The sequence below is a fragment of the Equus asinus genome, chromosome 5, assembly GCF_041296235.1.
Source record: "Equus asinus isolate D_3611 breed Donkey chromosome 5, EquAss-T2T_v2, whole genome shotgun sequence".
NCBI classification, from domain to species: Eukaryota; Metazoa; Chordata; class Mammalia; order Perissodactyla; family Equidae; genus Equus; species Equus asinus.
This window is the reverse complement of record NC_091794.1, coordinates 18222825-18250279: the sequence shown is the minus strand read 5'-3', so window position 1 is coordinate 18250279 and position 27455 is coordinate 18222825. Positions and strand designations below refer to the sequence as shown.

The window sequence follows — 27455 nt, the reverse complement described above, 5'->3', positions numbered from 1 at the left end:
GTGAAGGAATGGCAGTGAAGACCAATGATCACATCCTTCCTCTGCTGAGATGGTATTAGGACTGAGGCAGCCTGAACTTCTAGAAGAGGCCTGGAAGACGCCGGAGTTGCCTGGGGCTGACTAAGGCAGTGTCAAGAAAATTAAGTTGTGGTGACATCCATAGTTTAAAACATTAACTTACAGAACTATTTTTCTAAGGCCTTTGGGCAGATTCTAATTTGATCCAGCTACAGTATCTGCTTGGCTCCAAACTGATAGGCATCTGCTAATTTTTCTAACTGCTTTAATCATTTTGGGGGCTCTGCTTTAGAACCTCTCCAAATCTCCTCCTTTTCACTAAAGTCTCAAGTCTTCAAAGTCTATGCCAATTTTAATAAAACTCTAGAAGGATCACCTTATGTTCCCAATTTAGTATTCCTATTTAATATTCCATTCTTTGTCTCACTTAGTATATTAAAATGTAGAGTGAAAATCCTTGAATTTCTGGGAGCCAATGACTTACAGAACAAAAATCTGAAATTCAATCTAAGGTCACACATAAGCAAAAGGCAATTTTTGTGTGTGTCACTACAGTATGATGATTTTCAGGACAAGGACTTTGTCTTTTTCAATTTTTTTTCCCCAGCACTTAGCATAGTATCTGGCTCCCTTTTTGTTCCTTTTGTCAAAAGTAAATATTTAGGGTTAGTTTACTGTTTTCATCTTCAAACACTTCTAATTAAGAGTGCTTGGTCACCGAAAACTAAATGGGAAATTAAGAACAACAACAAAAAAAACCCACAGAAAATGCATTTAGTATACATATCAGATAATTTTTAAACTTGCAACTCCCTTTTATGGCCCAGTGTGGGACCTGGGGTAAAGGATGAGGTTAAAGGCAAAAAATGAGATAGTCCTAAAAGAAGATAAAGGTGTGGAAAGAAGGGAAGTTTTAGGAATAGGAACTAAGCTTAATATCAATCAAAGGTGTAGGGAAAGTGGGAGAAAAAGTGAAAACAGAGACAGAAGGCAAAGAAAGAGACACTACATGCTAAAGAGAGCAAACACTGTTAGTGATGCCCCCAAATTCCCACTGATCAAGATCTGTCATATTTCAGCCTGGGGAGGTCTGCACATGGCTTAGGCTAAATGATCTTCCACAGTCTGTCATTGGAGATACAGCTAAACTAGACGGCTGGCTCTTCCTTGTCTTGTCCTCAAAGGTCTCATTCACACAGTCTGAAATTGTAAACTTTTCTAAATAATCTATTCTTAGTCTTATAGGAATAGATGTGATAGTTCCGATATTCCTCAATAGCAATCCTTCAGGCTAGTGAAAAGATCATTAACTGAAGCATGATCCACTTAAGATGAGGCCTGAAATTTCAAGTTGTCTCTGATGACTTTAACAAAATAGCTGTAAATGGATGAGAAATATCATCTTCACCCAGGGAGGTAGCAGCAGGTTTCAACAGGTCATGAGAAGTTACAGTTACTGTTTCTTTAGCATAAGACTTAATGGGAAACGTAGGGGCCAGTGTTATTTGTCTTTCAAGGACATGGTCCATTTCATCTAGGTTATCAAATTTGTGGGCATAGGCCAGTGTTACTTCTGAAAAACAATACCTGGCCCACCCCCAACATCCTACAAAGTACTTATTAAAGTTAAGTCCTTATACTTTCTAAACACTCCAGAGGAATTAAATGAAGTGCAATATGATGCCTGCAATAGACGTATAGTTCTTGGTTAGACTAATTACTCTGAAGGGTAAGGTTTCTGCTCAATTCGTCTAAATGAGATGGAGCCATTTCTACAAACCCCTATGGAGCACTCACCACCATCAAGCACTGCACTAGGCACGGTGCATTCAAAGACAAATTGGCTCTGCGTCCTATCCTTAAGGAGGGCATGATGTGGTGATAATAGTTCATAATCTTCTCAGGTGAAGTAGACAGAAGTATTTGCAAAGAACTCTGATGTATTTAACAATTGCGCTACCCAAATGACTCAAGTGCTTTCCAGGAGGATAAAGCAATGGGAACTGCCTGAGACAAAGCAGGAAGGCAGGAAGAGATGGTGTTTGAACTGGGTCTTGATTAAGGAGTAAAATCTGCTTCATAAAGATAAGTTGGAGCCAGGGAGTGGGGGAAGAGGGTAGGGATATTCTACCCAAAGAAAGAGACTAAGCAAAGGGACACACACACACACACAAACACATACACACTTGTGCACACACTCATTTATATTCCTCTTTGCCTGGCTGTCAGCGTATTTCAATCAGAGTTCTGAACTGATATTAAGAAGAAATGCTTTCTCATCCTGGCTCTGCTAGGATCTACTGTGTGACCTTGAGCAGGACCTTTAAAGTCTCTGGATCTCAGTTATTCCAGTTGTAAAATGAAAGGACTAGATTCTACCATGGCTAGGGCCCCAATCAATGAAAAAAAAAGGGAGATATAGTTCAACCTATTTGATCTGAAACTAGATTTAGGAGATGTGAGAATAGTTTATGAGAAATGATCTAAACTATCCTACTTTTTATTTCATACAAGGGAAAACATTTTATACTCTCATCAATAGGAAAAATAATTGAAAATTAAATATTTCTTTTCTCAAGATTTCTTTGCTATTTGGTAACACAGAAATCTTAGGACATAAATTTAACATTTGTCTTTAAAAATTAAGGACTCTTTTCCCTAAATTTCAGATAAGAAAAGGCACTGCTAAGAGCCAGGACATTGACATATAGTGCATTATAACACTCTATCTGGTTCTGCCTAGGCAAGTGGAGATGATAAAGAATCAGTGCTGTACAGAGCCCCAAGTTCCAGGTGACAGTGAGAATTGAATGGCTGGAAATACAGTGAGGATGTACCAAATCTTCTCATATCAGAATATCTGTAGGATTTGCATTTGTCAAATATGAAGACTTGAGCTCAGAAACTACATATAATACCAAAGATAACAGCAGACACATTACCCTTCCTTCTGCAAACATCTCTCCAAAACTTGGAGCTCAAGGTTTTAATCTTCAGTTCTCTGGTAACTCATTTGCCCCATCTGGAAGCAACATGAGCATAACTAAGAAGCAAACCTGAAATTTAAACTCTGCCAATTACATAGTTGGGTTTCAGATGAATTCGTAATGAGTTACTGGACAAATAAGTAACTAGTTAATAAGTCACCAACTGTCCAATTTTTGGTATATTTGTGGAGGGCATATTTTTGCACATGAGTCTCTATGTGTGTAGGTTGTGTAATGTTCCACATCTTTTCAAATTGGATTTAAAATGTTTCTTAGGAAAATTGATACTTTAGTGCTGGTTACCAAAGGTAATTGTTTTCATTTGTAGAGGGCTTGGATAACGTCAGAATCTCAAATTGCATTTGCAAATTGGAGTAACTCTTGTAAAATGGCATTTTAGGGAATAGATTCCATTTCAGTTGTTTACTAGAAAAAACATCAAACATGTATTTAAACCATTCCCTTCATAAAGGTCCATCATCTGCTAATGATGAAGTTAGGGTCTGTGTTGTTAGAATTTCTCTTGGCGACGTGCAAGCGCCATTATACATGTAGCAATCATCTCTCTATTCATCTTTTGATGAATCTCTCTAATTGTCTGTTGAATTAATGGCAGGCCTAATGGAACCTTGGATAAGACAGAGGGTGCATTTGGAGAGGAGACCACCCCTTTCCCTCAGGATGTTTGTGACCTCATTGCGTACATACGGATGTCCCAAGCTTTCCCTCCTTGAGTTCTCATTATCCTTTGATATTGATCCAGACCACTTAGTGATGAATATTGGCAGCACTCTCCTTCTATTTAAAGGTCTTGAGTATCTATTATTGTTTTTATGTTTATTATCTTAATACCTGACATTTATAATATCTTTCTTCCCAAGAGCTCTCTGGAGAGCAATGTGGTGTCAAGTAAAGACAAATGAATGTGAAAGCACTTTGTGCTCTGCAGATGAACGGAGATTCACTCTGGACGTGCAGCTTTCCAGGAGCAAGTTTCCTTGCTTTCTTGTTTTCTTGCTCCAACACGGCAAATGCTACCCAAGGTGCAGTCCTTAGACTCGGCTCTTCTTTTTCTTCTCTCAATCTCTCAAACACACACACGCGTGCGCACGCGTACATGCACACACTCCTGCATTTCAACTCTCACCTTTGTCCTGATGACTCCTCAATCTGTATTTCACTACTGGATCCTTTTTTAAGGCCCAGCTCCATATTTATAACCATCTTGTGTAAATTTCTTCTTTAATATTTAAACAAATCTAACATTCCCAACATAAAGCTCATTATTTATTTATCATTAGAAAAACTATTTTATAACTTTGATATTCAAAATGCATTTTTAAATGTACAGATTTTTTTTTTAAATGGCCTGGGCCCAGTCAGAAATAGATTAGAATAAAGAAAGATATAAGAAGCTCAAGGGCAGAGGATTATGATGAGCAATCAAATTCAGTGAGCATAGCCTTGAATATTTGGACTCCCTAAGAATTTGAGGATGAGATCTAGGAAAAAAATCTAGAGTTACATGAAACAGAAATTGAGGACAATCAAACTTTAGTGAGTAAGGTCCCCGCAGCCTAGGTGTTAGGTATATTTTAGATATGTTCCATCCAAAGTGTGTATCATATTTTTAGAGAGTGGACATTACAGAATAATTAATGCTATTTTGTTTGTGAGTAATTATAAATATAAGCATCAAAACTGAAAGGATCATATGGTTTCTTTTTGGAGTTTTTCCTTTCTTAATTATGCACATCTGGGAAATTCATACCGATTGAGCTCATGCGGCCAAACCCATTCATGAGCACACATACTTCCTCCCTCCCTTTTGTAGCAGTAGCTAACCAAATGGCCTGATGCTCAGGAGGAATTCTCACCTCCCCACTCCTCAATATACTCCACTCTGCTTTCTCAACTCCTTGATGTCTATCAGTGATGATCCCATTCTCCAGAAACTCAAGGGGGGTGGTTCATGGAACTCATCTTGGATACCTTCCTTTTATATATTTCATACATCCAGTTAGTCAACTATTCATTTTGACACAATTATATTTCTTATATTTACCCTTTTCTCCCCTTCACGGTAAAAGGTCATTACCTTTCAAGCCTGAGTTCCTGAGACAGTGTCCCAGCCGGGCTCTCTCTTTTATACAACTGCTACACTAAATACCACTTTCGAGAACCTGCCCAAGAAAATAAAACACTTCTTGTTTACTAAAGCATTAAGTTTAGATTTGCCAGTTCCTATCTCTTAAGAACTTTAACAATCCATCTCCACCCCCTTATTTAAGGGAGCTTCCTACTGCTCCCAGCACAGATCCTCTCCTTTGGTCAGGATACTTTCTTCCCTGCTCCACTGCTTGTTCTCTGATGTTGGCTCCTAACTCTTGACATTAATCCCTCTCGTTGGCCCTCTTGAACTTTACCCCATACTCTTTCCAACTGTTAACATATTAAACATCCTTAAGGACCCCACCCCCATGTCTGACAGTCTCAGATGAATTCTCTTTTAGTACACAGCTCAGTTACCATGTCTTTCAGAAAACCTTCCCTCCAGTCTGGATTCTGTGGCCTCCGTTATGCGGACACAGTACCATGTGGGCACTTGCACAGGTGATATTCATTGTCATTGCCCAAATAATTGCATCTCTCTCCTGGCTGTTCACTCTTTGAGAACAAGGATCTTTCCTTGTGGTTTTTTGTGACCTCAGTGCCTAGTATCCTGACTGACACATAGAAGGTTGAAGTGATCTCCATGTGTTTGAATTTCTGTGTATTTAGAGCACTTTTCTCAAAATTTCAGACTTAATTTATACTATTTTTGAATCATTCACCAATCCATCTGTTGATTATCTTTTCTTAACAAGGTAGAAAATTTCTTATTACAGAGGGACCTTACTATGGCGACCATAACGAATGGTTCCCACAGATCTTTCAGAATGCCCAGTTACACAGCAGGTGATCAGTAAGTTCTTGTTATTTACTTAAATAACCAAAAATTATTGCTAATAACATCACAAACCAAAAATAATGTAAGCCAAATTGGTTAGAGTGGAAAGAAGTTGCGAATCATCACTTAGTATTGTTCCATAATAGCAAGGTAGTCATTTTTGTCCCAAGAGAAATTTACTCAGTTGCTATATGCGTTAAAACAGGTACCAGTGTTAGACTGTCTCACATCAGCTGATGAGTAAAATGCTCTATTTTAAGACATAATTTATCACTTTGCAAGTTCTCTTTACTTTGTTATATCTTCCTCTCTCATAGCCTATGTTGGCTCACACTCCCTCTTGTTCACTTAGTATTGTCTCGATCCAAATCTTTGTACCTGCTTATCATTTTCTCTACCCTCCTACCTCCCAAAACTGTCTAGTCCTTGTATCCAAGCTAGATATTTCCTAGATCTAAGCTCTGCCTATAACCTATTTTTCCCGAAACAGTGAATAGTCCTCGTATCAGCTCATTCTCATTGCTTCCAAACATCATAAAAGGCTTCTAAAGCCATTTACCAACCTGATTCTGTCCTAAGATCAATACTCTGTCATGCTTTCTTGAAACAGAAAAGGAGAACACCATTGGAGAAAAAAGTCTCTAATTGTGATTTTGCTACTGAAAAAAAAAGCTTTATGAGAATTTTAACTGATAAATCATTGTTGGACATGGGTTTTGGGAATATTTACGAAGTTTATTGGAAATGTGCTGTGTTGTCTATGTTTGTTTATATATGTATATGTGTTATATAAAATTTCACTACATTATTTTTTCTCTATTCTCAACCAATATCTATTACCTGTATAAAAAGTTTTTTATAGGCACAATGTGTTGAGTTGATGCTCTAAGCTAAGTTTTCTTCTCTGTGAGGTGATATTATGATTTAATGGGTTAAGATCATGTAGATTCTTTTTTTTTACCTTAATTTCAGATCTCTTAAGCTATTTTCACAGTCATCGACCCAAAGGTCTCTATCTCTTGCCAGTAAAAGGCTAAAGGACTCTCCCATTCAAAAATGTCTTCTCTGCATATTTTACCTATTAGAGATTTACTGGGTTTAGGAAATTCCCTTGTATAATATTCATATCCCTTCAGAGATTGGAATATATCAGTCACTCACATACAAGTGTAAATTATTTTAATCAGCTTTTTTTTTCTTTTTCTTGCCAAGAGAGAATGAGAATATCTATTAAGAATGGAGATAACTTTGGAGAGTAGGGTGTTGGATGAATAGCCAGAGAACAGTAGTAGACTGTCTATGGAGACATGTAGGGAAGAGGAAGAGTGTCCCTGGAGTTAGAGGGTGAGGAATTTTCCTCTAGTTCTTCTGCTGATGCAATCTACAAAACTCTGGCATCCTTGAAAATCAGCTCAAGTCTTGCCTCTGGTTCTAGAACCCCAGGTAGGACAGACCAAAAGGTCCATTCAAACAGGTAATTGTGGATTTGTCTTTGCCTTATTATCTATTTATCCAATTGACATGCCTTCCTTTTATTTTTGGTTCTTACTTACTTCTAACTTTATTTACTTATAAGTTTACTTGCTTTTAAGTTTAGCATATTTATGGGTTGTTCTGATGCAACTCAGCCTACTTGTGTAAATGTTTCAGCTATGGTGTAAAGGATTAACATCCTGACGTTATTAAGCAGGCAGCATGGTACAATAGAAAGAGCACTGTTTTGGGAGTTGTGCTCTCTGAATACTAATCTCAGTGATCCTAAATAACTGTGTAAACTCTAAGTTTCCATGTTTCAGCTGCAAAATGAGGAGATTGAGCAAGAAGATCTTCTGGCTCTTTTCCAGCTTTAACATTATGCAATTCTTCCAGTTGCATATGGTTTCTGATTTCCCCCTAATTCCTCTAATTTCATGAGACCTTAATGGCTCAGAGTCTCAAAGTCTTTTTCTGACAAGTGGGGTAATAATACTTTCACTGTTTATCTCACAGGGTTGCAGTGAAGACAAAATATAATATTATGTGTGTCACTATACATTGTGAACTGGAAAGTCCCATACTTGTGCATAACAAATTATAATTGGGTATTTCTATTTCTACAATTACTCTGGTTTAAAAAGACCCATGATACCTCAATGTGCAGCCAGCAGAGGGAGACAAGTTCAGACTACATTTCTTCTTGAAACAGAATCAATTAATTACTATGTGCACTTGTGTTTTTAAAAATGAAGGTGAGATTCATACTATTGGCAGGTATGTCACTTGCTCAGTGCTATATTTACATATTGAAGTTACAAAAACAAATGAGAGAAAGAAAGAGAAAATACAAGGAATAATATGGGGGGAAACTCTTCATTTCTGGGCTTAGCTTATTACACAACTCAGAGACAGCCCTCCTGTGAAGAATGTCATATTCCTGTGACAACTTCGTGAGCATGTCCATCTGGAGGTACAGGCTATTTGAGTACCAATTTAGGAACCAATCCAGAATTCTAAAAGTAGAATTTCCAAATTTTCTCTGAAACTAGCTTCTCAACTCAACTTTCCCATTTTATCAGCCTGGACTTCAAGAAAAAAAAAAAAATGAAGAAATCTTTTGCCCTTCCTGTTTCCTCAACTTCCCCATCCAATTAGTTGGCAAGTCCCATCAGTTGCTCTGTGAAATTCCTCTAAAAGTCTTCGCTTCTTTTCTCTTTCCACCGTCATTGCCCTGTGGCCTGCTTTTATCATCTCTTGCCTGTTCTATTTCAGAAACTTTCTAACTGGTCTTCCCTGACTCTGACTTGTCCCAATCTGTCTTCCACTCCATTGCCAGTTAGTTATCTTCTTAAAACACAGGTCTGATTATGTCACTCGCTTACTCAAAGCTTTTAATGGCTCCCTCTTGCATCCAGAATAAAGCCAAACTCATTAACATGCCTGTCAAGCCCCTCACTGACCCCAACTTACAAAAAACAGTCACTTTCCATTCTAACGTTTTCCCACCTCTACCCCCACATCCTTCCGTACAACTTACCACTAACGTAAAGTCTCTGAGGTAAGGACTTCATTCCTCATCGTTATTAGAAAGCAATGGGGTATATAATGAATAATGTTTATCCCTTTCTCATCCTGTCACCAACAACTTTATTAGTCTTCTAACTAGTTTCTCTGCATCATTTTCCTGCTAACCTCTAATTTCCCATTGCCAAAATAATCTCCCTAAGATGTCAGTATCTCGCCTCACTCCTCCACAGTCTAAAGTAGCCTTCTAAATATGAAATGATGAGCTGAAGTGTGATTCTTCATTCAAGCATTCAGGATTCTTCACTACACAGGATTCCCTCTCCAACCTTCTCTCTCTCCTCCCCCCTGCTCATCTGGTAAGGCTTCTCTACCATTCTGTGTTTCAGGCTGATTCTCACAGCCATCCTTTGCGTAAGATGTTGCCTTCCTCCATTCTCCTCTTACACATCTTTCACGGGTTACCTAAAATATTTTCTCCAAGAAGCCTTTTTCTTGATTACCTTTTCTGAACTACCACTGTGTTTTGATTCTGCTTCCTCATAATTTAGTCCTCGATTACTTACTGGTGCATGTGTGTTCACCTTACTTCTCCATCTTGATTTTGAGTTCCTAGGTTCCTGAGGATGAGAACTCTGAATTTTATTATTGTGCAGTACTGCCCATCACCAGAGAGGATTGGCCATAGATCTTGATTAATTTTCGTCTTGCTCCCTAATGGAAAGCAGATTTGAAAGGCCTGCCTTATAACTGTACAAAGACAATATTTGGTCCTTCTCTAGGAGGGGCTTTGAATGGCATACCCCTCATTAGATTGCATGAGGGCAGGGTGTTAATTTTATACATTATTGCTTCTCCAGAGCTTAGCACAGTTCTTGTCATATGGTAGGTCTCAAAAATATTGATTATTTTAATGAATTGTTTTATACATGGCAACATGACTGATGAGACACATCTTGTAAATCCTCTTCCTCTCATGTAGGCAGTGCTCCCACATTCATTACTAAAAGCAGAGAGGGCTGAGAATGTGATTTACAGAGAGGAAAGGAAGACACTTCTAAGCAGGCAAACTTCTGGGACCCTTCAAATATATAATGATCGAACACTAGACTTGCCCTGCAGCTCAGTATTGTCAGTAAACTCTTGAGAAAACATATTAGTCTTATTTACATGATTTATAGCCTCAAGACATTTAACTAGGCATTCCGTTTAGATTTTGCAGGATAGCTATTGCCTGCGAAATAAATATAGATATGTAAGAAAATATTTAGTAAAGTGTAGCAATTAAATAGCCTCTGCTCATCTTGTTAGGCACTTCTTAATCTGTGACAAAACACTTTCTTATACTGATGTTTAATTAACACGTAATAATCATATTAAGGGTAAGCAAAGTTTGTACCTGAAGAAAAGCACCAACTGGGATATAGTTTTGTTTTGGTTTTTTCCCAGCTGGTATAAATGACAGTGTACTTGGCATTCTGTCAGTTCTCGTTTGATGAGTGGTGGCTTGCTGCAAGGGAACACCAGTAGTGCCCTAGTACAGTAAGGGAGAATGCTGGTATGTGGGAAACATTACTCACTTGTGAGAGAATGTGGCCTATTGGGGAAGGGTGTCCCGCAAATGAGCAAGTCTAGTTAACTCAATCTTCCCTCCATTTCTATTGCTATCCTCCCAGTCCAAGCCAGTTGCCACTGGATGGCTAAGATTTCCTTCTATTTGTGTCTCAGCTTCCACTATTGTCCTTCTATAATCCATTCTCCATATGGCATTCAGAGCAATCTTTCTAAAATGTAAAGCAGATCATGTCAACCCCTTGCTTAAAATCTTTTACTGACCTTTCCATTCACTGGAATAAAATTTAAATTCCTTACCTTGGAATCTCTTCATTATGACCCTCTTCAATTTCTGATCTCATCTGCTTTTTCCAACTACCTCCCACAACATACACACAAACTACATTACAGGTTTATTGTTCTCATTTTGGTTCCTGGTGTATGACATACGCATTCATGCCTCAGGGCCTTTGCACATGCCATTTCTTTTATCTGGAAAGTTCTTCTTGTTTATACTTGCATGCTTGCCTCTTAGATTTCAGGACATATGTTCCCCTCATCACACTTCCAGGTCATTTTCTCTGTATCACCCATATTTTTCTCCATAGCATTTCTTCTCTAAAGTAATCTTAATATGTATTTACTTGGTTCGTGTCTATTTCTGCATCAAGGATGTAAGTTCTACAAGAACAGAGTCTTGGTCTATCTTGATTCACTACCACATCAATACAAGTATATTGAGTGAATGAATGAATCATAAACCTACTGAGCATGTCAGAGTGTAGAATTGCACATCTACCTCCACTCTTCCTCATTTCTCCTTGGGCTATTTTCTGATTGTAGGAATCCAAGTCACTTCAGCAACCACAAATAGAGGAGATAATTGCCTGATTACCTGCTTGTACTAATATCTTGCTATCCTGAAGATGCTGCTACCACCATCTTTCCAGATGTTGCAATGCTTTTCCCACATGTAAGAAATAGATCAGAAAGATCAACAGTAATGCAGATGCAGCATTACTTGCAATTGCCACCTCCTTGTACTTATTGGCAGAGTGGAGAATCTGGAAGAGAGGAAGGTCAAAAGGCTAGTGAGTACATGTCTATGCAATAATAAGGCACATATATATATACATGAGAATAAGTTTGCTGTTGTGGGAGGACCCAAGCAGCAGCTCAAAATTGTCAAAGACCTTATGAAAACTTGGACAGATCCAAGCGCTAATACCTACCAAAACGGAATGAGTGAGCAAAGAATCAGAAACCAATATGATAGCAATGAACCACAAAGGCATGAACTAAAAGCAGGCCATGAAAGGGTGATTTTAATTGTGCAGAGTATAGATTGAAGGCTTTATATCACTGAGGGTTCTATAGTAAGGATTTGAACAATATTTAACTGACTTGAAGCTGATTGATTTTGTTAGGCAGTGAGACACATACGAATGAAGCTACTATATTCAAAGGAGCCAAACTCCAAAGGAAATTCACAAGAGATAGTGCCATGCTTATAAGCATAAACTGAGATACTTGAATATTGCTAAATTATGATGAAGTCATTGAGAATGTCATAGTAGGAATCGTAAGGAGAAGTATTAACAATTCTGCATTTCTAGTTCATATGGAAATGCTAATTCCACTTATGAAAGTAAAGTAGAGGCATGGCGTTCTTATGATTAAGACCTTACAACTGTAGAAATGTAGAGTGGTGTATTAATAATATTATAGATACGTTTAGCATAAAATGCAAGCAATATAGCTAAATTAGTTGTACATTCCAGGCTGCATCTGGATTTTCTGTGAGTCCATTATCTTACAAAGCTAAACAGAAGAATAAACCTTTCAGGCTTCTTAGGGTGTTCAGACGTTAGCCAGTTTTTGTTTTTCCTGCAGCATTTGTCCCTGGAGAGTGCCAGAATCTTCTAAAGCCTCTTTTAGAAAGGCAGTATGTTATTTTCAAGTAGTAGTTAAGATCATCTTACTTGGATGATGATGGCTGTTTCATATGGCTAACAGCCATACTTGCCTCACAAATAACCTGAAAGTATGTTCATTTTTGCCAGCCCTCTTGGAAGAATGGATATAGTGGTTTACAGAAAAATAGCTTGTATAAATTTCAGTAACTCATCTATTTGTTTCTTTCTCTACATTTCTTAGGAAAGCAAGCAGAGGAGTTAGTATTGGAGTAGATTTGGGGGAGTGACCATTAGGAGGAGATAAGTTACTCAGTATATATGGACCATTGGATTTATTAGAATGTATTAGAACTCAGAGAGACAGCATGGAGGATAGGAAACCAGGAGTCCATGAGAGAGTGAAAAAGGAAAGGACTCTGAGAGAACATAAAGTTGAAGTGGAAGTCAGTAGTACACCCACAGATAGATTTATTATTTTGCAAATGATGAGATAAGCCATGTGAGTGGGCTTGAGATTCTATCATTCCTCTGTTCTTATATCCATCAATTCTAGAGCGTTCCCTCTGGGTCAAGGGTTGGGTTGGAAAGTTGTATTTGAAGTGCCACCTGGATGTAAATGATAAATATTAAATAATTAACCTACATAATAAAATTCATGATTTTGAGATTGTTCAGAACTCCAGTCTGAATTATCAAACAGTCTAAATCAGAGATTGTTTTTTTTAGAAACTATAAGGTGCTTTTTTATTGTCGTAAAATATACACAGTATAAAATGCACCATTTTAACTATTTTTTAATTCAGTTCATAGTAGTTTACCTCATTGTGAAATTCCAGTTGTACATTATTTCTTGTCCATCCCCACATAAGTGCTCGCCTTCACCCCCTGTGCCCACCCCCTAACCCCCTTCCTCTGGTAACCACTTAACTGTTCTCTTTGTCCGTGTGTTTATCTTCCACATATAAGTGAAATGTGGTCTTCTTTTTGTGTTTTACTTCCAGTGCACACACTAAGTCAATTTAGTTTAACAGAAGTTGCCAAGAAATGGACTTATTTAATGAAAGTATTAAAAAAAAACCTTTAATTGAATTATATGATTTTTCTATATGAATAGGTATTTACAATTTTACCCTCTTAGGCAGGTTAGGCATGTCTATTACAGTTCTGATTACAATCTTGATTAACTTCATGTATCATTTTCTCAGAGTGATTGTAGAGACAAACCTCAGATCTGATCGATTTGATACAAATTCCACATTCCTACTACTTTGGTGTGAGTTATTTTGTACCCCAGTATGTTAAACTTTATGCTTCATCCTAGGACCAGACCAGTCCTACTGGTAACTTGAGGTTACTGGTATAGGCATTAGTCAAACACCAGGTATAAGCATCTGCTCTAAATAACATGCTACCACCTCACCATACTTCCTTCTTGCCTGGGAAAAACTTCTTTTCTTCATTCAAACTGTAGTGCACCGATGCAAGAGATACTCATACTCTTGATCTACCTGATCCTTCCGCTCAGAGTGTCTAGTTCCCATTGGGTGGTTACACCATTCACCCAGCATCATCAATGGAAATAGATATTCTAGTGGCCCCAGTCCTTTATGTCTCTCTTTTCCTCCTCCTGACATTGGAGAAACACCATCCAGCAAAAGAAGATGTTATATCTAAGTCTTTGTCTAAGCCAATCCTTCATCTCTAAAAGCTCAGAAGAAGCCTGCCGGGGACTGTCAAACCTGCTGGCAGCAGGGAGTGGGGGTGGGTGCTCTTTTCCCTGCAATCTTGGCGGAGAGTTATGTAATCCTTGCATCTCCATTTGCTACTTGAAGCTCATTTTCCCTTGATATTGGAAGCCACAGGATTATGGGTTTTGTAGTTAGACTAAATACTCGATTTAATAATTTTTTCTGTGACAAAATGAACTGAGTTAGCCGAATTAAAATTAATGGTGGAACATCATTGGCTTATTATCTGGGGACAGTGTATCAGCCCCAACATAGGACAGCTTGATTTATATAAAATTAATGTACAGTACAAACAAAATTAATTGAACTCCACTAATCTTGAATTTGTGACAATTCAGATTCCAATATTTCAAATTATTTTCTCAAAAAACCTAAGGTCTTCCATCCTTTCCTCACATAATCTGTAAGAGTGTATCTACCTTTTAAACTGATAAAATGCAGCAGATAAATTCTTTGAATATTCTGGGGGCACAGGCAGGTGTCAGCACAGGAAGTACCTCCTTAGGGTACCGTGGTGGGGCTTGATAAGGATTCCTTAACACACTCCTTTTTTTTTTTTTTTTTAGTGTCCTTGGCCAATCATTTGTGTAAATAAGAGGAGTGGACATAATACATGTGTGTGTGTGTGAATTTTCTTGTGTGTACATGGAATATTTAGGGAAAGATGTATAAGAAACGGGAAATATTTGTTGCACCCCAACAGGAGAAATGGCTTGCCTAAAGACAGGGATAGGAAAGACAAACTATAATTCACTCTACAGCATTCTGTACCACTGGATTTTTGTACCATGTGAAGAAATGCCTTAACTATTCAAATAAATAAAATTTAAAAAGAAAAAGGTCCTTGCCTGGTCAACCCCCATCTTTCACCCTCAGCATGAGTACTGAGGGAGGTGTCTAATAGTTTGGGGCTCTCACATGAGTGGCTCATAGTGTTGGCCTCTTATGGCCCTTATCACTTGGCTTGACTCATGGAGTAGAAGGACTGACAAATGATGGTAACCTGGCTGTCATTCCCTGGAGTGCTGTATGCAGCCTTAGAGTCCCCCTGCAAATACCAATCTCCTTCCTTGTGTGTGAACATTCTGAGAAGCAAGTGCCAGTAGAAACTTCGGTAGCAAGAGCAACATGACGTTTAAACAGTAATCCTTAATACCATTCCTCATGTGTGGGACTGAGTGAGGGTTTCCTGGAGAGAAGTTGATTTAGGGATCAGGGATCAGCTGCTGAGGCTGGCACTTGGAAAAGACAAACCAAGCATTCACACCCCAGACCACTCAATACCAGCATTGTCTCCAATCCATCTTTCAGAAGGGGGCTCCAAGAGGGGGGAGGGATAAAAGAATGAGTGAAAATAAATCTTTTTAATCCTGTAAAAGAAAGTGCAGGAGAAAGCATGAAGAAGATGTGAGTATGAAGAGCTAGTTGCCAGGAATATTTAGTTTTGAAATCAACTTTGGCTTTTCATCTTAGGCTCCAACGTCAAGTTTCTTCTCAGTTTTACATTCCTCCTTCCATCTTTCGGCACCGGTCCCCCTCCATACCCTTCTCTGTTTCACTCCCTCCGTCTGCCAAGGTTTGCTTGCTCCTCGCTTTCTCTCCCTCCCATCTCCGTTCCCTTCTTTCCTCACCCTTTCCCTCCCCTTTCCTGGACTCTTCTTCCGTTCTTTCAGAGCTTGAGTGCCTCTCCTTCTCCCCTTTCTCTTGTACAGTACCTCCAAGCTCCATTCCCTCTTCTTAAGGAAATCAGCCAGGCCTCAGATGGAGCTGTTGTCCTGACAACCTAAAGGCGCATCAGGCTTTCATTGAGGCTGGCTGCTGCTGAAGGGGGCAGTTGTGCAAAGCGAGGGGCCACACCGAGGGGAGGGCCGAGGGGATGACGTGGAGGGGCTGTTGAAATCCGCGGGGGCGGGGGAGGTGCGAGCAGAGAGCGAGAGGCGCTGGAGGGAGAAACAGGAAAGGGAGGAGGGGGAGAGAGGCTCTGGGCTGCTGCCGCTGCTGTGTGGGTTTCTTTACTCTCCCTGGCAGGCTGGGTGCTGGCTCCCTCGCCCGCCCGCCGGCCTGGGAAAGTGGGTTACGGCGCGAAGGAGCTCCGCTCCGATGCTGGCAAAGGAGCATCCTGCCACAGACAGACCAGAGAACACCTTCCTTTTGCAGCCTTCTCTTCCTCTTTTCTAGAGGGTCTTATGTTTGTACTCTCTCTCTCTTTTAAATTGTGCTGCTTTGACTTTTTCCCCCCTCTGCTTGGGTTTTATGAGGGCTTTGTTAAGTCTTAGAGGGAAAAGAGACTGAGCGAGGGAAAGAGAGGCAAAGTGGAAAGGACCACAAACTGGCAAAGCCCGTTCTGCCTTTGCTGTGGAGGAAAGCCCGCTGTTTGTAAAGCCCTCTCGGCGAGCAGCACGCACACACCCTCCAGAGTACACGGACCCGCACCTCGGCGTGGCCACGATGGTCGGCAGAGTTCAGCCGGATCGGAAACAGTTGCCGCTGGTCCTACTGAGATTGCTCTGCCTTCTTCCCACAGGACTGCCTGTTCGCAGCGTGGATTTTAACCGAGGCACGGACAACATCACCGTGAGGCAGGGGGACACGGCCATCCTCAGGTAGGGCTTTCGAGCAACTTTTCTGCTGCGTGAGTGTTTGTGTGTGTGTTTGTGTGTGTGTGATCTCCTTGAACTCCAGCTCCCGATGCTGCAGGCTGGGGGGTTGGGGGGGGTGGTGGTAGTGGTAGTGGTGATGGGGTGTGTGTGTGTGTGTGTACCTTTTACTGACTGGCCGAGGTATCTGCCAACAAATTTCAAGGGAATTCTGGTCCCTGTCAAGGACCAGTAGGGTTTATTAAATGTTGTTTGGGTCTTAGGACCTTGTTTCTCTTACCAAGAAAGCTTAACTTCACCTATGGTATTACTGACATTGGTCAGTATTCTCGTTTTTATTAATGCAGATGCCTCGCACTTCAGAGTTTTGTCGGAGTCCCTTAATTGGGAAAGAAGAGTTGTTGAATTATGGCTTTCAGAGAGTGGCACACAGTACTGCATTCTCCGTGCTGTGTGTGTGTGTGTGTGTGTGTGTGTGTGTTAATACGCGCATCAAGGCTCTCGCTCTGCCCCCAGCAGTAGTTGGGATAGGAGACCTTCTGTAAGGATCTTCTAATTGACATTGAGAGCAATAAATCAATTGTAGAACTTTGGTTGGTTGCTGATCTTTTTCTGGAATGTGGTTAGAAATCAGCACAACAATGAAGAGAAGAAAAAAAAGAGGAACTTGCCAAATTGCTGTTATTTAAGAATAGGGGTGTTAAGCACAGAGGTTAGGAAAGAATTAAACTGGCATAAAATGGGTGTTCCATATTGATTGTTGACCTCAAAGTCTATCTCTGTGCAGCTCTGCCATACTCTGAAGTGTCATTTGGGATTCACATTTGGAAAGGAAGAGTCCCAAGTCCTTGGGAGTTTGACCCCAATAAGGGACAGTGAGCTAGAGAAACTCGGATGGAACCTAGCCATGAATCTCTTTCTGAAAAGCTTCTAGCTTCTTTTCCTGTGTTTCTCTTCTCTCTTCTCTCTCTCCACCCACTGCACATACCCCTTGTCTTTTTTTCTAGCTTTCCTTGAATTTCCATCAGATGCAAACAGCAACCAAAAAAAAAAAAAGAAGAAGAAGAAAACGTTCTCCTTGGAGATCCTTATGAGATGATCCAGTGTCAGTCTGTCTATCTAGCTAATATTGCTTGTTGTGGCAATAAAAAAAAAAAACAGTATACGATAGAAAATAAACCTCTGTTCTGTGAGCAAGGAGCTGATAGTGCATAAACCCTGGGGCATCAGGGAGCAGTTCTGTAGCAGAGCTGCCTACAGCAGCAAAGTTTTCTTTCCTTTTCTCAGAAATAAATTTGGTTGGCTGTCACAGTGTCCTGCTTTGGGATCTCTAGCGTTGTTAGAGAGGCATGTGTGTGTATTGTGCGTATTGTGTTGTGTGTGTGTGTTGTTGCAGACTGTAAAAATGAAGAAAATCCTAATGTGTAAGAACCCCTTTCTTCATTTCCTGAGCGTTGGGTGATTATGAATCCCAAAGATCCTCCTATCCAAAGCAGATTTTCCCTTCCAGCTCTCCAGCCCTGTAAACTTGCATGTGTGATTTATCCACATGAAGTAATAAGATTTATAGAGTAATTTATCTGTTTGCAAAGGGATTTGAACGTGATGCAGAAAATATTTTTGCAAACACATAAGCGTGCGATCTCAATTACTAACATTCTTACTCCTTAACGTCGTTAACCCTTTACTAGAGAAGCACTCTATATAAATTTCTGCTACCCCTAGAAATATATTTTCTGTGATTATAAGTCTGAATATGGGAGAAGTGAACACTCTGCATGTTTAAGTTTTTATTTCAATGTCCATGAACTTTGTAAGGTCTTTCTAAGTCAGCATCACCTGTATCTTAAGCCACAGTTATTGAAGAGTTGGATAAGCATCTAAATGTTAATTCAGAAGAAAAAAGGCATTTTTATATTTCCTACTGTATATGCATAGAAGTCTATGTCTATGAGTGGCATAAATATCTCAGTACATAAATATCTATAAGTGATATATCTGTGCTTCTGTGTGTCTACGGCTCAAAGAAATGGATTTTTTTAAGCAATCCACTTTAGTAGACATTACAGTGTGGAAATGGGGATAGTGAGAAAAGAGAATAAATATAGAAGCAGTTATTCCCTGGGAAAGAGAAGACAGACAAGCAGAGTATGCAGAGCAGTCACCTGCGAGAGCCCACTGCTTCCCCAGAACTCACCTAATGTGCCCTCTTTTTCTTTCCTTTGCCTTGGACCAGGCTTTACTTCTGGGTTGGTGGAGCTCTATCAGAAGTAACTATGGAGAGAGTTCCCTTTGTTTTCATAGCTGACCTTCTTCTCAAGCTCTTTAATGGAATCCAATAAGCTTTGCGGGTCAGTTTCCTGGTGAAGAATGGCACTCTTGCTTTCTGTTTACAAGTCTAGCCTGGGAAAGACTTGCTTCCACTTTATTTGTGACATTTTACTGGGAGCATGAGCTTCCGGGGGAGGAGAGGAAGGAGAAGTTGATTCATTGGAAGCCACAGTAGATGTTTGGCACTGGGAAAGTGAAATGGCAAGGGGAAGAAAAATTCTCCCTCACTGAGTCTGTGGCCCTGAATAATCTGAACAGGCCACAGGGGACGAGGGAAATTGGTAATTCTGGTGGTCCTCTGGCAGCAGTTTGACTGCCTGCCCCCAAAACATTTAGCTTCACTGCCTCCTTCCATGAACCAAGCATTTCCTTTGGGAACTGATGATCATTTTTGTACAATTATGATCTTTGGTGTAAATGTGCATCTTGATAGGAGAGCATATACTAATCTGGGGGTCTTGCTCTGTAATTTCTATCTTTTGGAAAAAACATAAAGACTATAAAATGAAGGTAACAAAACTAGATGGAAAGAGAGATACCTTCATGTATACCAACCTAAGTTGATTGTTTCCCAGAGAAGATTCTAGATCTTTATGAGGTTCTTTATAAGATCCTTTAAGAGCTAACAGAAAACACAACACCGTCTTCCATCTCAAAGGCAAAGAATCAAAATGTGATCCACAGGTCAATGGCAGCAGCAGCAGTGCCTGGGGCTCCTTCCTAGATCTGCTGCATAGAATCTGTGTTTATATCTGCATGCACGATAAAATGTGAGACACACTGACCCACAGGACTTCACTTGTAGAAGTCTTAGGTGTGTTTCTGAACAGAGCCCACCTGCCTCACTGCCACCCCCAACAAGTACTACAGGAGCTCATCAATTACTGGACAAGCTTCTGGCACTGGGTCTTCCAATCCTCGATCCTTACACACAGTCACCCGTAAAGATCCATCTCTGGTTAGTCTAGGTGGGTTGAAACCATGTAGCTCTCTTGATAAATTGAGGGAAAAGTGGAAATAGATATTGTTTCAATTCAACCTTTAAAATTTAATTTTTAACAATCCCCTTGACTATATTTTCAATATCGGCAGCATATGTCTGTAAAGATAATTATAAAATACTTGATCCCACTGTGTCTGTTTATAAGGTAACATATAGATGCATATCTGGACATATAGCATAAGTGCATATATGATGAAATGCAGGGGCTTCACACTATTGTGATTTTAAATATTTTAAATTTAAGGTATTGGAGTTTTATCTATTTTACAATTCTGACCCCATTTGATGTTTTCAGGATATTATAATACTTTTTATAGTGCTAACATATTTTCCATCTAAATATAAATAAAGGTACCTAATAAGTGTTAGCTATAAGAAACTAATTATGTAAGATACTTAAATTTTTCATTTTTCAAAATTTCAGGTCTTTTTTTCCTTGTTCGTTTCTACACTAAAGGCAAAAGGAAGAGACAAAACAAAAGATGTCATTATTTGAAAGTAAAATGTAAAAATTTTGTGCAGATTTCAAGGAAAAAAATGGCTTCTCTTCTATAAGGCATCTGGAACGCCTACATTCACTAAGAAAGTGTCAACACTCCAACATACTCCTGACACAGTATGTGGTTTTCTACCACTTATAATTCACTATTTGAAAACAAACTTTGTGGGCATGAGTCTATAGGGAGAGTTTGGGACAACTATAAGTTTTTTTTTTTTTGTCTGTAACTAAATCACTAAAAGTAATCAAAATTTATTGGTTATTACTGATACTTTAAAGATGTTCCATTGCCCATAAAATCTTGTATTAAATATATTTGGTAAATAATGAAGTATAGCATACTATATATTGTCTAGGAATATGGCATATTATATGCATGTTTTTTTTTTTTTTTAAAGATTTTATTATTTCCTTTTTCTCCCCAAAGCCCCCCGGTACATAGTTGTGTATTCTTCGTTGTGGGTTCTTCTAGTTGTGGCATGTGGGACGCTGCCTCAGCGTGGTCTGATGAGCAGTGCCATGTCCGCGCCCAGGATTCGAACCAACGAAACACTGGGCCGCCTGCAGCGGAGCGCGCGAACTTAACCACTCGGCCACGGGGCCAGCCCCCATTATATGCATTTTTTGAAAGGAAGTTTATGCACCTGTGAATTCATTTATGACCTGAGGAACACAGCAGGCAATTCTCATGTGACAAATGCAAATTGTGATAATTTGTGTTTCTATAAGTACGAAACACGTAAGTGCGTACACGCGTGCACACATACACCCACCACCTATTAAGGTGACTTTTCTGGTCTATGTCATTTGACTTCAAATGAATTATTTGTAGAATTGTGGAGGGAACAACCAAAGGTGACTAACTCATTCAGTTAAATCAGCTGGTGAGGGTTAAATATTTGTGTTTTGTGAAGCTGGTTCCACGTGATAGCAAACTTAGGCAAAAAAAGGATGAGTGCATTTTGCTGTGGTCTCTGAGAACTCCAAGTATAAAAGTCTGTGAGTCACCTGACAGAGGTTGCCTGAATGTGTGCTGGTCCCCTTGCGGTCATCACCTGAGCCTTAGAGAGCTTTTTCCTTCGGGGCCTTACTTACCGGCTCACAGCCATTTGCCCTGCTTTCTGAATGTACTGCCTGCTACTTTATAAGGCTCAGAAGACCTGGGCTCTAATTTTGGATCTGTCCTTGCATGCTGCATGACTTTGACCAAATCCCTTAAATATTTTGAGCTTCAGCTTCATTTATAAAATGCTGAAACTGTCTATTTTGGTTACTCCATGGGGTTGTTTTAAGAAGCTCAGAAGAGGTGAAGTAGGAAAGTTTGTTGAATTGTAAACTGCTACACAGGCATAAAGCATTAGTGGTTTTCCAACCACATGAGACAAGTTGTTCAGACTTTAGGAGCCCTTTTTTTAGGCTAGTGTTTCTCAAACTTGAAGGTGTATCAGGATTACCTGGAGTGCTTGTTAAAACCCAGATTACTTGGCTCCTGTCTGCAGAGTTTCTGATTCAGTAGGTCTCTGGTAGGGTCTAAGAATCGAATTTCTAACAATTTCTCAGATGATGCTGATGCTGCAGGACTGGGCCAAACTTTGAGAACCACCGACTCTTGCTACTATAAATGTGCAGATGAGCATCTTAAGCATCACATAGTCACTTATTAAAATCCGAAATCGCAGAGTCTATTGCAGACCTGCAAAATCAGAATCTGCATTTTAGCAAGATCTGCTAATGATTCATAAGCACGTTAAAGTTGGAGAAGCACTCCTTTCGACGGTTCATGACCATGGCTGCACATTACAATCAGCTGGGGACCTTTCAAAAAAGTACTGAAGCCACAGACTCTGCTTTCAGAAATTCTGATTTAATTCGTTTGGAGTAGGGCCTGAGCATAGATACTTTTAAAAAATCGCTCTGATGTGTAAATGGAGTTGAGAATCATTGCTTTACTGGTTGAGGAATCTCTTTTACCAACCATTTTTGGGGTAACCATTAATAGGTGTGTAGTAAAAAATTAGAGTCTTGCTGAATGGTTTGGTAAATATGTCAACAGCAAAGATATACTAATTTAATTGGGAGAAAGGAAAGGGATGATCATAGATGCGTTTCTTTACCACACTATTTCATAACTACAATGTCATGGAAAATGGAGTGATTTCATTTTAATATAGATCCAATTTACATGATATTTATTGAAATAGTGTTAAAGCTTGATTTTTTTTTAAGCTTATTGTTTGGTGTTCTTTCTTTAACATATTAGGCAAGACACAAAACAGTTCTAGTTTTGTTTTTTTATTTTTAATGCTATCTCTAAGAGAGAAAAGAGACAATATTTAGGCAAGAAAAATGTCTTCAGTGTTAACTTATTCAAACAGGCTTGTGTGTACTTATGTTGCCGTATACAACATATACAGATATACACGTATATCTGTATACAGATACACATATACAGATATGTGATTTACAAGATGATGATTCTGTGTTTGTGGAATTCATCTCAACTTTATGTGGTATATGGTAATCAGTCTTTAGCTGGAACTTATAGATAAGTCTTTGTGTTATAGGTAGACTTTCCCTCAGGATATAATAAGTTCAGAATACTCAAAAGTAGACAGAAGACCAAGATCTAAATAGCTTGAAATAGTCTGATCTATTGAATGAGGATAACTGACAACTACCTGGCCTACTAAAAAAGCTATTTTTATGATCAAATGAGATGCTATGTATCCAAGTGTTTTATAAACTATTAAATGGTATAAAACATAAGATCTTAATAAGATTATTGTCATTATATATTCACAGTAGGAGATAACTTTTAGAAAATTAGAAAATTTAACAAAATGAGCTTTATATTTTTATTTCTATGGTCAAGGTTAGTCATTTGCTCTCAGATGTTTGCATCACTTTATTTTAAGTCCATTAAAGTCACAGGTATCATGGAATATAGTTGAGTTTCTTATCAGGAGTTCAGGGTAAGTGAATACTTTCTTGTAGTCACCTGTAATCAGAACATAGTCCAAGTTAATGAGTGATTAACCTTCATAAAAGAAAACACTTTGCTTTAGATTGTGTTAATTGCTGTGGGACAAACTTGCAGAAATTTAAGGTAGGAAAGGCAGTCCACCATCTCTTTTTAAAATGCTGTAACTGAGAAGAGAAAAATCTGAGAACTAGAATTCATGTGTCCTAATTCTTCTTCAAAGCTCTTTATTCTACAGTACCACTGAAGTTATCTTCTTGGTTTTCATGTTATCCCACGATATGCTAGTTTTTATCCAAAATTACGTTAAAAATGTCTTTCGCTCTCTTCTCTTCCTTACTCTCCCCTCCCTTCCCCTTCCTTTCTTCCTTTCCACGTCCTTGCTCTCCCCTCCTCTTTCTTTTCCTTTTTTCTCCCTTCCTCTTCTCTCCTTTCTTTTCCTCTCCCCCATCTCTCCTCCTCTCCCCTCTCCCGCCTCACCTCTCTTTTCTCTTCCTGACAAATTAAAGCTGAACTTTTCTGTGGAGGATCATCCAGCTAGTGCTGATCAAGGAAGGAATTTTTCAAGAAATGCTTCATCTTTCACATGTCCACTATCTAGCTTAACCAAGTCGGTTTTCTTTCCTTCACTTGCAGCCTCCATCTTATCATATTCTCAAAGCCATTCTTTTATTTGGGAGAACTTATACTACCTTTTTTTTTTTTTTAATTTCTTTCCCTCTTGCCTCTCATACTCTGCCTGTTACTCAAATTTCTTATCTAAATTCTTAGCCTTTTCCCCAAGTAGGTCACTTGAGCTCCTAAACCCTAGTACCTTCTGATTGTTGCTTACGACCTTCTGCCTGATTAAGTCTCCTACTGCTTGTCCCTCTTAGAGACTCTGATTAGGATGGCTGTGGTGAGATTGTGGTCCCAGTTTCTGCTTTCTTTTTTGAAAATTGGCACCTGAAATGACATCTGTTGCCAATCTTTTTTTTTTCTCCTTCTTCTCCCCAAAGCCCCCCTAGTACATAGTTGTAGGTCTTTCTGGCACTGCTTTATGGGACGCTGCCTCCACATGGCTTGATGAGCCATGCTAGGTCCACACCTGGGATCCAAACCAGTGAAACCGTGGGCCACCGAAGCAGAGTGTGTGAACTTAACCACTTGGCCACAGGGCCAACTCCCAAGTCTCTGCTTTCAACTGGCAAGCTGTCCTTTGCACAACCTTAAGCGGTACTCTACACGTTGTAGTGATTGTGGATTGTAGTTAAAATTCTTTGAGGAAGATAGAATTTTTTTTCTAACTTGCACAAAATTTGCTTTGGGCTAACAATGGGGCTAATGGTGGCAAACTGAGAGGAATGGGCCATAGATCTACACTAGTCTCCTGAGATGGTAGAAGCACTGCGTGGTAAGCCCTAATGCACTTGCCTAGGGTGTTGTGTGTGGCATGCAGAACAAGATCTCATGAAGCTTTCTTAGCAGGTAAGCGATGGAGCCAAGGGAAGTCTGACATGTTCCTCCAAGAAAGAGGCACTGCACAGTAAGGGGAAAATAACAGGTCAGCAACTCTCAGTGAGCCCTACAGGGTGGCAGGCAGATGTCACAGGTCTGTCAGCTCATAGTAGAGACTCAGTCACAGGGCTGAGGCTCAGAGAAGGAATGAAGTCCTAGGTCAGGGGCTGGTTTAAACAAGGCAAAGCCCTCAGTAACAAGGGACTTATACCCCAGACATGTTACCAAGATAGGCAACTTTCTCAAGGATGCAAGTGAAGCTCTGTATCAAAGATGCTGTAACCAAGAGGTGATGTGAAGATGAATCTCAGAGTGCTGCGCTCCATCTTTTTAAACTCTTGCTGTATAAGTTCAAGATCATAAAACCTGGTCCGTGTAGGTGGGAAAAAGAGGGAGACAAAGGCCTGAAATGAAGAAGGATTAGCACTGCTCACTTCTCCTTGCCTTAGGCAGCTCTACTGGATTACAGATTTAGTCTACTTAGACCTTCTAGACTTCATGTAGTTGGCAGAACCATAGACCTGAGTTCACCTGACTATCCTCGGCCTATTGTTTTCCAGTATCAGTTTAGAAATGTCACCAGATCCTTCGAAAGCTTCTCACCATCCACAGCATAAAGTCAGAGCTCCTCAGGTTGGATAACTCTGCCTGACCTGCTACCTCATTGTGTCCACTAATTCAGAACACTTATGGTCTCTGCTCATGAGCACATGAACACATGTACACACATAGTGCTGGTTCTCACCTTTCTCATGATGCTCTCTCTTCCCAGAACCTCCTCTTCTCATTCTCCCCGTCTCCCTGCCATACTTCTTTACAAGGTTACCTCTTTGCCTACTCCTTCTAGGCTCAAGGCTAGTTCTGGAATTATCTCATTCAGGAAACCTTCCCTAATTCTCCCAGATTGAGCTAAGTACTCTCTATAGTATATGCAGCCTTTCTGCATGTCTTTTTTTCCCCAAGCTTTATTTAGGTATAATTGACAAATAAAATTTTGTATACTTAACATGTACACCATGGTGTTTTGCTATAGATATACATTGTCAAATGATTACTGTAATCCAGTTAACACATCCTTCACCTCACATAGCTACCTTTTTTGGTATGTGTCATGAGAATACCCAAGATCCACCCTCCTAGCAAACTTCAAGTATACAACATAGCATTTAGTAACCACAGTCACTATGTTGTACAATAGATCTCCAGAATTTATTCATCTTATAAGTGAAAGTTTGTACCCTTTGACTAACATCTCCCCATTTCTGCCACCTTCGAGCCCCTGGCAACCACCATTCTACTCTCTGTTTCTGTGACTGGCTTTTTTAGATTCCACATATAAGTAAGATCTTGCTGTATTTGTCTTTCTCTGTTTAGATTTTTTCACTTAGCATAATGCCTTCCAGTTCATCCACATTGTTGCAAATGGCAGGATTTCCTTATATATTCTTTAATAGCTGAGTATATTCCATTGTGGTGTGTGTTGTTTAGATAGATAGGTAGAAAGACAGACAGACAGATAGATATAGATGTACCTCACATTTTCTGTATTCGTTCATGCATCGATAAATACTTGGGTTGTTTCCATGTCTTGGCTACTGTGAATAATGCTGCAGTGAAGATGGGCGTGCAGATATCTCTTTGAGATACTGATTTCATTTCCTTCAGACATAAACCCAGAAGTGAGGTTGCTAGATCATATGCATACCTCAATTTAGCATTTATTATGCTTTAAAAAATTATATTCACTCTGGTCTTGCCTCAAATGTACTATCAGCCCTTCAAAGGCAGGTGTCTCATCTACTTTATCTTTCATCTCGGAATTTAGCTTAGTACCTGTAGGTGCTCAGATAACTATTTGCTCACTGTATTATAAATCAAGCAGACCAGAAATTGCTGTATAAAAGAGGAAACAAATTAGAAGGAGACAGGGATGAAACAAAATATGTTAGTGGTGAAATCAGCCATCACTGGAGTAATTGTGGATGTGTGGTTGAAGGTAAAGTAGGACAATCAGAGATTGAGTCTTCTGATTGTTGGTGAAGGGTAGGGGGTTTGGCTAGAAACACTTTCAACATTTCCGGTTGCAGCTACTGCTTTCAAGCACAGCTTTGTAGGGAATGAGAAAGGCAAATGGGGGCAATTCAGGGGGATCCCAAAGCTTTAGCCGCAAGTGCCCAGACAAAGTGCACTCCATTCTCTGATCGATTAGCTTCTGACAAAGCTAGAAATGAGGTATGTCTAATATCTGTGAAGAGCTCAGCATCCCAGGGAGCTGTAAGAGAAGGAATATACCTCTGGGAGCGACTGAGACCTTCTCCCTCTAGTGGTGGCTGTGAACTCTCAGGGACCAAGCTGGAGACTGAGAGTTCCTTAAG

The 27455-nt window shown here is 39.6% G+C and overlaps 1 protein-coding gene and 1 pseudogene across 3 annotated transcripts in view; one reads left to right on the top strand and one right to left on the bottom strand.

Moving 5' to 3' along the window:
* The window catches only part of LOC123285435 (alpha-1,3-mannosyl-glycoprotein 4-beta-N-acetylglucosaminyltransferase B-like), a 48846-nt pseudogene extending 44617 nt beyond the window's left edge, over positions 1–4229 (bottom strand).
* An 11598-nt stretch (positions 4230–15827) lies between these two features.
* LSAMP (limbic system associated membrane protein) overlaps positions 15828–27455 on the top strand; it is a 597408-nt gene continuing 585780 nt past the window's right edge. The window contains exon 1 of one of the 3 annotated variants that reach the window (XM_044771561.2): positions 15828–16776. In XM_044771561.2, coding sequence (XP_044627496.1) covers positions 16622–16776 — 155 coding nt within the window. In that variant the 5' untranslated portion in view covers positions 15828–16621. The remainder of the gene's footprint in view (positions 16777–27455) is intronic. The other 2 variants (XM_044771559.2, XM_070508918.1) reach the window with 2 other exon arrangements.